Source organism: Cetorhinus maximus, chromosome 9, assembly GCF_964194155.1.
Source record: "Cetorhinus maximus chromosome 9, sCetMax3.hap1.1, whole genome shotgun sequence".
Taxonomy (NCBI): domain Eukaryota; kingdom Metazoa; phylum Chordata; class Chondrichthyes; order Lamniformes; family Cetorhinidae; genus Cetorhinus; species Cetorhinus maximus.
Genome location: NC_135887.1, coordinates 66,257,431 through 66,269,996, shown reverse-complemented (window position 1 = coordinate 66,269,996; position 12,566 = coordinate 66,257,431). Strand labels below are relative to the sequence as shown.

General features: G+C 39.3%; 1 protein-coding gene across 1 annotated transcript in view; it reads right to left on the bottom strand.

Annotated features, from left to right (window-relative positions):
- The window catches only part of LOC144685061 (mucin-5B-like), a 287,277-nt gene that overhangs the window by 150,200 nt on the left and 124,511 nt on the right, over nt 1-12,566 (bottom strand). The window contains exon 30 of the mRNA XM_078549595.1: nt 8,260-8,389. Within this exon, the coding sequence (XP_078405721.1) occupies nt 8,260-8,389 (130 nt within the window). The remainder of the gene's footprint in view (nt 1-8,259; nt 8,390-12,566) is intronic.

Here is a 12,566-nt window from a genome sequence, read left to right as displayed (position 1 = left end):
TAGGGGCTGTAGAGAGAGTCTGTTTGAGCAAAACACAAAGTGAGCAAAACAGAGAAATTTGGGGACAGAGTGAAACTTGTGCCAACCGTACAACCAATATTACGTCTCTGCCTGAATGAACAATCATTTGGACATATTCAGTGGAGCACAAAACACTGTTAACTGATTGACTAAATGAAGCAGTCAAAAGTGCTGAGCATTAGAAAGTTGCACAATTTGTACGGACATTCCGAACAGGCGATACTTTAGCTGGAAATGCCGAAGGGTAGTACGAGCATTACTGCTTGGACATAGCTCGGCGTCTCTCCATTGACACAATGTTGATTATCGAAATCCAGTGGGACACAGGGCAACAAGTGGAGCACAGCAACCTGTGTGGAAACATTTAGTATCTTTAACCATTGGCGTGTGAATGTGAATGTGAAATCTGGAATAATTATTTCAAAAGTGCAGAGCATGAAGATGTCCATTTCTCCAAGAGCTGATTCTCTTGGTTGAAAACTTATGGAGATTTCAGACCTCAATTCGAAATGGACAGACGACAAATTTCAATACAAATAATCCTGGGAACAGATGCCTAATTATTCACGAGAACTTCCACTTTGTTTCCCAGAATGTGAAGGAGAGGTCGGGAAGTTCAAACCAACAAACTGTGTCAATTATTGCATACAATCGTGAAAGATTATAGACATGATTGACAGTTTTCTCTTATGGCAAATGATTGTGTCAGATATTTAATAACTGATACACTTACCGGGTGACAATATTTGTCCATTGTCTGTACAGGAGCATGTTGTTGTTTCTGTAGTGGTGGGAGTTACTGTTACTGTTGTAGTTTCGGGTGTAGTGGTGGGCGCAGTAGTGGTTTCACATTTTCCCGTGTACTTCAAAAGTTCACAACTCTTAGTACATAGAGTGAAATTACAGAGGCCGGATTTACCTGCAGAACTCACTGTAGCCTGCCCTGGAAGTCAAAGTTCAACAAAATGTTTCGAACATCTCATGGCAATTCTTCACTCAGATTTTATATTATTCAACATGTAAATATATAGCGGACACCGTCCCATGATTGCCCATTAACAGCTAAGAACAAGGCTCTATGGTTCCAGTGAAAGAAGATTACACATCAAAGTATTCGCTTGGGCTATTCCAAATATAATTTCCAAAATTTGGAACTCTATTTTTCACCAACTCATGTTGCATTCAAACACTGATATTTGTATAATGTTGGTAAATCGGTGCATTGGTGTTTGTCTTTGGTTTACGTATTTAGACAGAACAAAGGTCAAATGTGATAAAAAAACATTTATCCTCTTGTCCAGACAGTACTGAGATCTTGAACAAGCAGTATTCCTTTTGGTTGTGCCCCCAAACATTTCCTCACCGGTCAATCTTCAAATCTCTCCGCTAATGGTATGAGGCACCCCTGAAGTTGTACCACTAAACTCTGGACTCACAATCAAAACGACAAGAACAACAATACTATACATTTCAAAATCTGACTTGAAAGGGAGAAATGTCAAAGCAATATGGAAGTGAAGGTGAGCAGCTCGTGTGGAAGCATTCAGTGTCTTTAACCATTGGTGTGTGAATGTGAATGTGAAATCTGGAATCATTGTTTCAGATGTGCAGAGCATGAAGAAGTACATTTCTCCAAGGGCTGCTTCTCTCATTTTCAAACTTATGGAGACGACAAATCACTTTTCGAATTGGACAGCGACTACTTTCTTTACGAAACATTCTCGGAACAGATACCTAATGATTCACAAGAACATCCACCTTGTGAACAAGAACGTGAAGGAGAGAACTGGAACTTCACGTCAATAAGCTGTGTCAATTATTGCAGACAATCGTGAAAGATAATTGACATGATTTTCAGGCTTCTTGTGTGACGAGTGAATGTGACAGATTTTTAATAACTGATACACTTACCGGGTGATAATATTTGTCCATTAGCTGTACAGGAGCATGTTGTTGTTTCTGTAGTGGTGGGAGTTACTGTTACTGTTGTTGTAGTTTCGAATGTAGTGGTGGGCACTGTGGTGGTTTCACATTTTCCCGTGTACTTCAAAATTTCACAACTCTTAGTACATAGAGTGAAATTACAGAGGCCGGATTTTCCTGCAGAACTCACTGTAGCCTGCCCTGGAAGACAAAAGTCAGGAAAAGGTTTCAGGCATCTCCTTCCATTTATCACTCTGATATTACGTAAAGCAACAAAAATAAATATATAGCCGAGACAGCCTCATATTTTGACATTTAAGAGCTAAGACCAACACGGAAGGTTTAGAATGAAAGAAGATTCCACCTCAAGGTTATAGTCATGGACGTGCAAAATATAACTGCCAATATTAGAAGCTAAATATTTCATGAGCTCCAATTGCAGGTCTAACTCTCTTCATTCGAGAATGTTAAATGATTCTGCTATTGTTTGTGTTTGGTTTACAAATGTGGACTGAACAATGTTGATACACGTTAAATGGGTTTGTAAAGAGCTAATTGGGGGCTGTAGAGAGAGTCTGATTGAGCAAAACACAAAAGTGAGCAAAACAGAGAAATTTGGGAACAGAGTGAAACTTGTGCCAACCGTACAACCAATATTATGTCTCTGCCTGAATGAACAATCATTTGGACATATTCAGTGCAGCACAAAACACTGTTAACTGATTGACGAAATGAAGCAGTCAAAAGTGCTGAGCATTAGAAAGTTGCACAATTTGTACGGACTTTCCGAACAGGCGATACTTTAGCTGGAAAAGCCGAAGGGTAGTACGAGCATTACTGCTTGGACATAGCTCGGCGTCTCTCCATTGACACAATGTTGATTTTCGAAATCCAGTGGGACACAGGGCAACAAGTGGAGCACAGCAACCTGTGTGGAAACATTTAGTATCTTTAACTATTGGCGTGTGAATGTGAATGTGAAATCTGGAATCATTGCTTCAGATGTGCAGAGCATGAAGATGTCCATTTCTCCAAGAGCTGATTCTCTTGGTTGAAAACTTATGGAGATTTCAGACCTCAATTCGAAATGGACAGACGACAAATTTCAATACAAATAATCCTGGGAACAGATGCCTAATTATTCACGAGAACTTCCACTTTGTTTCCCAGAATGTGAAGGAGAGGTCGGGAAGTTCAAACCAACAAACTGTGTCAATTATTGCATACAATCGTGAAAGATTATAGACATGATTGACAGTTTTCTCTTATGGCAAATGATTGTGTCAGATATTTAATAACTGATACACTTACCGGGTGACAATATTTGTCCATTGTCTGTACAGGAGCATGTTGTTGTTTCTGTAGTGGTGGGAGTTACTGTTACTGTTGTAGTTTCGGGTGTAGTGGTGGGCGCAGTAGTGGTTTCACATTTTCCCGTGTACTTCAAAAGTTCACAACTCTTAGTACATAGAGTGAAATTACAGAGGCCGGATTTACCTGCAGAACTCACTGTAGCCTGCCCTGGAAGTCAAAGTTCAACAAAATGTTTCGAACATCTCATGGCAATTCTTCACTCAGATTTTATATTATTCAACATGTAAATATATAGCGGACACCGTCCCATGATTGCCCATTAACAGCTAAGAACAAGGCTCTATGGTTCCAGTGAAAGAAGATTACACATCAAAGTATTCGCTTGGGCTATTCCAAATATAATTTCCAAAATTTGGAACTCTATTTTTCACCAACTCATGTTGCATTCAGAACACTGATATTTGTATAATGTTGGTAAATCGGTGCATTGGTGTTTGTCTTTGGTTTACGTATTTAGACAGAACAAAGGTCAAATGTGATAAAAAAACATTTATCCTCTTGTCCAGACAGTACTGAGATCTTGAACAAGCAGTATTCCTTTTGGTTGTGCCCCCAAACATTTCCTCACCGGTCAATCTTCAAATCTCTCCGCTAATGGTATGAGGCACCCCTGAAGTTGTACCACTAAACTCTGGACTCACAATCAAAACGACAAGAACAACAATACTATACATTTCAAAATCTGACTTGAAAGGGAGAAATGTCAAAGCAATATGGAAGTGAAGGTGAGCAGCTCGTGTGGAAGCATTCAGTGTCTTTAACCATTGGTGTGTGAATGTGAATGTGAAATCTGGAATCATTGTTTCAGATGTGCAGAGCATGAAGAAGTACATTTCTCCAAGGGCTGCTTCTCTCATTTTCAAACTTATGGAGACGACAAATCACTTTTCGAATTGGACAGCGACTACTTTCTTTACGAAACATTCTCGGAACAGATACCTAATGATTCACAAGAACATCCACCTTGTGAACAAGAACGTGAAGGAGAGAACTGGAACTTCACGTCAATAAGCTGTGTCAATTATTGCAGACAATCGTGAAAGATAATTGACATGATTTTCAGGCTTCTTGTGTGACGAGTGAATGTGACAGATTTTTAATAACTGATACACTTACCGGGTGATAATATTTGTCCATTAGCTGTACAGGAGCATGTTGTTGTTTCTGTAGTGGTGGGAGTTACTGTTACTGTTGTTGTAGTTTCGAATGTAGTGGTGGGCACTGTGGTGGTTTCACATTTTCCCGTGTACTTCAAAATTTCACAACTCTTAGTACATAGAGTGAAATTACAGAGGCCGGATTTTCCTGCAGAACTCACTGTAGCCTGCCCTGGAAGACAAAAGTCAGGAAAAGGTTTCAGGCATCTCCTTCCATTTATCACTCTGATATTACGTAAAGCAACAAAAATAAATATATAGCCGAGACAGCCTCATATTTTGACATTTAAGAGCTAAGACCAACACGGAAGGTTTAGAATGAAAGAAGATTCCACCTCAAGGTTATAGTCATGGACGTGCAAAATATAACTGCCAATATTAGAAGCTAAATATTTCATGAGCTCCAATTGCAGGTCTAACTCTCTTCATTCGAGAATGTTAAATGATTCTGCTATTGTTTGTGTTTGGTTTACAAATGTGGACTGAACAATGTTGATACACGTTAAATGGGTTTGTAAAGAGCTAATTGGGGGCTGTAGAGAGAGTCTGATTGAGCAAAACACAAAAGTGAGCAAAACAGAGAAATTTGGGAACAGAGTGAAACTTGTGCCAACCGTACAACCAATATTATGTCTCTGCCTGAATGAACAATCATTTGGACATATTCAGTGCAGCACAAAACACTGTTAACTGATTGACGAAATGAAGCAGTCAAAAGTGCTGAGCATTAGAAAGTTGCACAATTTGTACGGACTTTCCGAACAGGCGATACTTTAGCTGGAAAAGCCGAAGGGTAGTACGAGCATTACTGCTTGGACATAGCTCGGCGTCTCTCCATTGACACAATGTTGATTTTCGAAATCCAGTGGGACACAGGGCAACAAGTGGAGCACAGCAACCTGTGTGGAAACATTTAGTATCTTTAACTATTGGCGTGTGAATGTGAATGTGAAATCTGGAATCATTGCTTCAGATGTGCAGAGCATGAAGATGTCCATTTCTCCAAGAGCTGATTCTCTTGGTTGAAAACTTATGGAGATTTCAGACCTCAATTCGAAATGGACAGACGACAAATTTCAATACAAATAATCCTGGGAACAGATGCCTAATTATTCACGAGAACTTCCACTTTGTTTCCCAGAATGTGAAGGAGAGGTCGGGAAGTTCAAACCAACAAACTGTGTCAATTATTGCATACAATCGTGAAAGATTATAGACATGATTGACAGTTTTCTCTTATGGCAAATGATTGTGTCAGATATTTAATAACTGATACACTTACCGGGTGACAATATTTGTCCATTGTCTGTACAGGAGCATGTTGTTGTTTCTGTAGTGGTGGGAGTTACTGTTACTGTTGTAGTTTCGGGTGTAGTGGTGGGCGCAGTAGTGGTTTCACATTTTCCCGTGTACTTCAAAAGTTCACAACTCTTAGTACATAGAGTGAAATTACAGAGGCCGGATTTACCTGCAGAACTCACTGTAGCCTGCCCTGGAAGTCAAAGTTCAACAAAATGTTTCGAACATCTCATGGCAATTCTTCACTCAGATTTTATATTATTCAACATGTAAATATATAGCGGACACCGTCCCATGATTGCCCATTAACAGCTAAGAACAAGGCTCTATGGTTCCAGTGAAAGAAGATTACACATCAAAGTATTCGCTTGGGCTATTCCAAATATAATTTCCAAAATTTGGAACTCTATTTTTCACCAACTCATGTTGCATTCAGAACACTGATATTTGTATAATGTTGGTAAATCGGTGCATTGGTGTTTGTCTTTGGTTTACGTATTTAGACAGAACAAAGGTCAAATGTGATAAAAAAACATTTATCCTCTTGTCCAGACAGTACTGAGATCTTGAACAAGCAGTATTCCTTTTGGTTGTGCCCCCAAACATTTCCTCACCGGTCAATCTTCAAATCTCTCCGCTAATGGTATGAGGCACCCCTGAAGTTGTACCACTAAACTCTGGACTCACAATCAAAACGACAAGAACAACAATACTATACATTTCAAAATCTGACTTGAAAGGGAGAAATGTCAAAGCAATATGGAAGTGAAGGTGAGCAGCTCGTGTGGAAGCATTCAGTGTCTTTAACCATTGGTGTGTGAATGTGAATGTGAAATCTGGAATCATTGTTTCAGATGTGCAGAGCATGAAGAAGTACATTTCTCCAAGGGCTGCTTCTCTCATTTTCAAACTTATGGAGACGACAAATCACTTTTCGAATTGGACAGCGACTACTTTCTTTACGAAACATTCTCGGAACAGATACCTAATGATTCACAAGAACATCCACCTTGTGAACAAGAACGTGAAGGAGAGAACTGGAACTTCACGTCAATAAGCTGTGTCAATTATTGCAGACAATCGTGAAAGATAATTGACATGATTTTCAGGCTTCTTGTGTGACGAGTGAATGTGACAGATTTTTAATAACTGATACACTTACCGGGTGATAATATTTGTCCATTAGCTGTACAGGAGCATGTTGTTGTTTCTGTAGTGGTGGGAGTTACTGTTACTGTTGTTGTAGTTTCGAATGTAGTGGTGGGCACTGTGGTGGTTTCACATTTTCCCGTGTACTTCAAAATTTCACAACTCTTAGTACATAGAGTGAAATTACAGAGGCCGGATTTTCCTGCAGAACTCACTGTAGCCTGCCCTGGAAGACAAAAGTCAGGAAAAGGTTTCAGGCATCTCCTTCCATTTATCACTCTGATATTACGTAAAGCAACAAAAATAAATATATAGCCGAGACAGCCTCATATTTTGACATTTAAGAGCTAAGACCAACACGGAAGGTTTAGAATGAAAGAAGATTCCACCTCAAGGTTATAGTCATGGACGTGCAAAATATAACTGCCAATATTAGAAGCTAAATATTTCATGAGCTCCAATTGCAGGTCTAACTCTCTTCATTCGAGAATGTTAAATGATTCTGCTATTGTTTGTGTTTGGTTTACAAATGTGGACTGAACAATGTTGATACACGTTAAATGGGTTTGTAAAGAGCTAATTGGGGGCTGTAGAGAGAGTCTGATTGAGCAAAACACAAAAGTGAGCAAAACAGAGAAATTTGGGAACAGAGTGAAACTTGTGCCAACCGTACAACCAATATTATGTCTCTGCCTGAATGAACAATCATTTGGACATATTCAGTGCAGCACAAAACACTGTTAACTGATTGACGAAATGAAGCAGTCAAAAGTGCTGAGCATTAGAAAGTTGCACAATTTGTACGGACTTTCCGAACAGGCGATACTTTAGCTGGAAAAGCCGAAGGGTAGTACGAGCATTACTGCTTGGACATAGCTCGGCGTCTCTCCATTGACACAATGTTGATTTTCGAAATCCAGTGGGACACAGGGCAACAAGTGGAGCACAGCAACCTGTGTGGAAACATTTAGTATCTTTAACTATTGGCGTGTGAATGTGAATGTGAAATCTGGAATCATTGCTTCAGATGTGCAGAGCATGAAGATGTCCATTTCTCCAAGAGCTGATTCTCTTGGTTGAAAACTTATGGAGATTTCAGACCTCAATTCGAAATGGACAGACGACAAATTTCAATACAAATAATCCTGGGAACAGATGCCTAATTATTCACGAGAACTTCCACTTTGTTTCCCAGAATGTGAAGGAGAGGTCGGGAAGTTCAAACCAACAAACTGTGTCAATTATTGCATACAATCGTGAAAGATTATAGACATGATTGACAGTTTTCTCTTATGGCAAATGATTGTGTCAGATATTTAATAACTGATACACTTACCGGGTGACAATATTTGTCCATTGTCTGTACAGGAGCATGTTGTTGTTTCTGTAGTGGTGGGAGTTACTGTTACTGTTGTAGTTTCGGGTGTAGTGGTGGGCGCAGTAGTGGTTTCACATTTTCCCGTGTACTTCAAAAGTTCACAACTCTTAGTACATAGAGTGAAATTACAGAGGCCGGATTTACCTGCAGAACTCACTGTAGCCTGCCCTGGAAGTCAAAGTTCAACAAAATGTTTCGAACATCTCATGGCAATTCTTCACTCAGATTTTATATTATTCAACATGTAAATATATAGCGGACACCGTCCCATGATTGCCCATTAACAGCTAAGAACAAGGCTCTATGGTTCCAGTGAAAGAAGATTACACATCAAAGTATTCGCTTGGGCTATTCCAAATATAATTTCCAAAATTTGGAACTCTATTTTTCACCAACTCATGTTGCATTCAGAACACTGATATTTGTATAATGTTGGTAAATCGGTGCATTGGTGTTTGTCTTTGGTTTACGTATTTAGACAGAACAAAGGTCAAATGTGATAAAAAAACATTTATCCTCTTGTCCAGACAGTACTGAGATCTTGAACAAGCAGTATTCCTTTTGGTTGTGCCCCCAAACATTTCCTCACCGGTCAATCTTCAAATCTCTCCGCTAATGGTATGAGGCACCCCTGAAGTTGTACCACTAAACTCTGGACTCACAATCAAAACGACAAGAACAACAATACTATACATTTCAAAATCTGACTTGAAAGGGAGAAATGTCAAAGCAATATGGAAGTGAAGGTGAGCAGCTCGTGTGGAAGCATTCAGTGTCTTTAACCATTGGTGTGTGAATGTGAATGTGAAATCTGGAATCATTGTTTCAGATGTGCAGAGCATGAAGAAGTACATTTCTCCAAGGGCTGCTTCTCTCATTTTCAAACTTATGGAGACGACAAATCACTTTTCGAATTGGACAGCGACTACTTTCTTTACGAAACATTCTCGGAACAGATACCTAATGATTCACAAGAACATCCACCTTGTGAACAAGAACGTGAAGGAGAGAACTGGAACTTCACGTCAATAAGCTGTGTCAATTATTGCAGACAATCGTGAAAGATAATTGACATGATTTTCAGGCTTCTTGTGTGACGAGTGAATGTGACAGATTTTTAATAACTGATACACTTACCGGGTGATAATATTTGTCCATTAGCTGTACAGGAGCATGTTGTTGTTTCTGTAGTGGTGGGAGTTACTGTTACTGTTGTTGTAGTTTCGAATGTAGTGGTGGGCACTGTGGTGGTTTCACATTTTCCCGTGTACTTCAAAATTTCACAACTCTTAGTACATAGAGTGAAATTACAGAGGCCGGATTTTCCTGCAGAACTCACTGTAGCCTGCCCTGGAAGACAAAAGTCAGGAAAAGGTTTCAGGCATCTCCTTCCATTTATCACTCTGATATTACGTAAAGCAACAAAAATAAATATATAGCCGAGACAGCCTCATATTTTGACATTTAAGAGCTAAGACCAACACGGAAGGTTTAGAATGAAAGAAGATTCCACCTCAAGGTTATAGTCATGGACGTGCAAAATATAACTGCCAATATTAGAAGCTAAATATTTCATGAGCTCCAATTGCAGGTCTAACTCTCTTCATTCGAGAATGTTAAATGATTCTGCTATTGTTTGTGTTTGGTTTACAAATGTGGACTGAACAATGTTGATACACGTTAAATGGGTTTGTAAAGAGCTAAATGGGGGCTGTAGAGAGAGTCTGATTGAGCAAAACACAAAAGTGAGCAAAACAGAGAAATTTGGGAACAGAGTGAAACTTGTGCCAACCGTACAACCAATATTATGTCTCTGCCTGAATGAACAATCATTTGGACATATTCAGTGCAGCACAAAACACTGTTAACTGATTGACGAAATGAAGCAGTCAAAAGTGCTGAGCATTAGAAAGTTGCACAATTTGTACGGACTTTCCGAACAGGCGATACTTTAGCTGGAAAAGCCGAAGGGTAGTACGAGCATTACTGCTTGGACATAGCTCGGCGTCTCTCCATTGACACAATGTTGATTTTCGAAATCCAGTGGGACACAGGGCAACAAGTGGAGCACAGCAACCTGTGTGGAAACATTTAGTATCTTTAACTATTGGCGTGTGAATGTGAATGTGAAATCTGGAATCATTGCTTCAGATGTGCAGAGCATGAAGATGTCCATTTCTCCAAGGGCTGATTCTCTCGGATGAAAAGTTATGGAGATTTCAAATCACAATTCGAAATGGACAGACGACAATTTCAATACAAATAATTCTTGGGAACAGATGCCTAATTATTCACAAGAACTTCCACTTTGTGTCCAAGAATGTGAAGGAGTGGTCTGGAACTTCAAACCAACAAACTGTGTCAATTATTACATACAATCGTGAATGATTATACACATGATTGACAGTTTTCTCTTATGGCAAATGATTGTGTCAGATATTTAATAACTGATACACTTACCGGGTGATAATATTTGTCCATTGTCTGTACAGGAGCATGTTGTTGTTTCTGTAGTGGTGGGAGTTACTGTTACTGTTGTAGTTTCGGGTGTAGTGGTGGGCGCAGTAGTGGTTTCACATTTTCCCGTGTACTTCAAAAGTTCACAACTCTTAGTACATAGAGTGAAATTACAGAGGCCGGATTTACCTGCAGAACTCACTGTAGCCTGCCCTGGAAGTCAAAGTTCAACAAAATGTTTCGAACATCTCATGGCAATTCTTCACTCAGATTTTATATTATTCAACATGTAAATATATAGCGGACACCGTCCCATGATTGCCCATTAACAGCTAAGAACAAGGCTCTATGGTTCCAATGAAAGAAGATTACACATCAAAGTATTCGCTTGGGCTATTCCAAATATAATTTCCAAAATTTGGAACTCTATTTTTCATCAGCTCATGTTGCATTCAGAATACTGATATTTGTATAATGTTGGTAAATCGGCGCATTGGTGTTTGTCTTTGGTTTACGTATTTAGACAGAACTAAGCTCAAATGGGATAAAACACATTTATTTTCTTGTCCAGACAGTACTGAGATCTAGAACATGCAGTATTCCTTTTGGTTGTGCCCCCAAACATTTCCGCACCATTCAATCTTCTAATCTCTCCGCTGATGGTATGAGGCACCCCTGAAGTTGTCCCACTAAACTCTGGACTCACATTCAAAACGACAAGAACAACAATACTATACATTTCAAGATCTGACTTGAAAGGGAGAAATGTCAAAGCAATATGGAAGTGAAGGTGAGCAGCTCGTGTGGAAACATTCAGTGTCTTTAACCATTGGTGTGTGAATGTGAATGTGAAATCTGGAATCATTGTTTCAGATGTGTAGAGCATGAAGAATTACATTTCTCCAAGGGCTGCTTCTCTCATTTGCAAACCTATAGAGACGACAAATCGCTTTTCGAAATGGACAGTGACAACATTCATTACGAAACATTCTGGGAACAGATAACTAATGATTCACAAGAACATCAACCTTGTGAACAAGAATGTGAAGGGGAGAACTGGAACTTCACGTTAATAAGCTGTGTCAATTATTGCAGACAATCGTGAAAGATAATTGACATCATTTTCAGGCTTCTTGTGTGACGAGTGAATGTGACAGATTTTTAATAACTGATACACTTACCGGGTGATAATATTCGTCCATTAGCTGTACAGGAGCATGTTGTTGTTTCTGTAGTGGTGGGAGTTACTGTTACTGTTGTTGTAGATTTGAGTGTACTGCTGGGCACTGTGGTGGTTTCACATTTTCCCGTGAACTTCAAAATTTCACAACTCTTAGTACATAGAGTGAAATTACAGAGGCCAGATTTACCTGCAGAACTTACTATAGCCTGCCCTGGAAGACAAAAGTCAGGAACTGGTTTCAGGCATCTCCTTCCATTCATCACTCTGATATTACGTAAAGCAACAAATATAAATATATAGCCGACAGAGCCTCATATTTTGACATTTAAGAGCTAAGACCAACGCTGAATGTTTACAATGAAAGAAGATTTCACCTCAAGGTTATAGTCATGGACGTGCAAAATATATCTGCCAATATTAGAAGCTAAATATTTCATGAACTCCGATTGCAGGTCTAACTCTCTTCTATCGAGAATGTTAAATGATTCTGCTATTGTTTGTGTTTGGTTTACAAATGTGGACTGAACAATGTTGATACACGTTAAATGAGTTTGTAACAAGCTAATTAGGGGCTGTAGAGAGAGTCTGTTTGAGCAAAACACAAAGTGAGCAAAACAGAGAAATT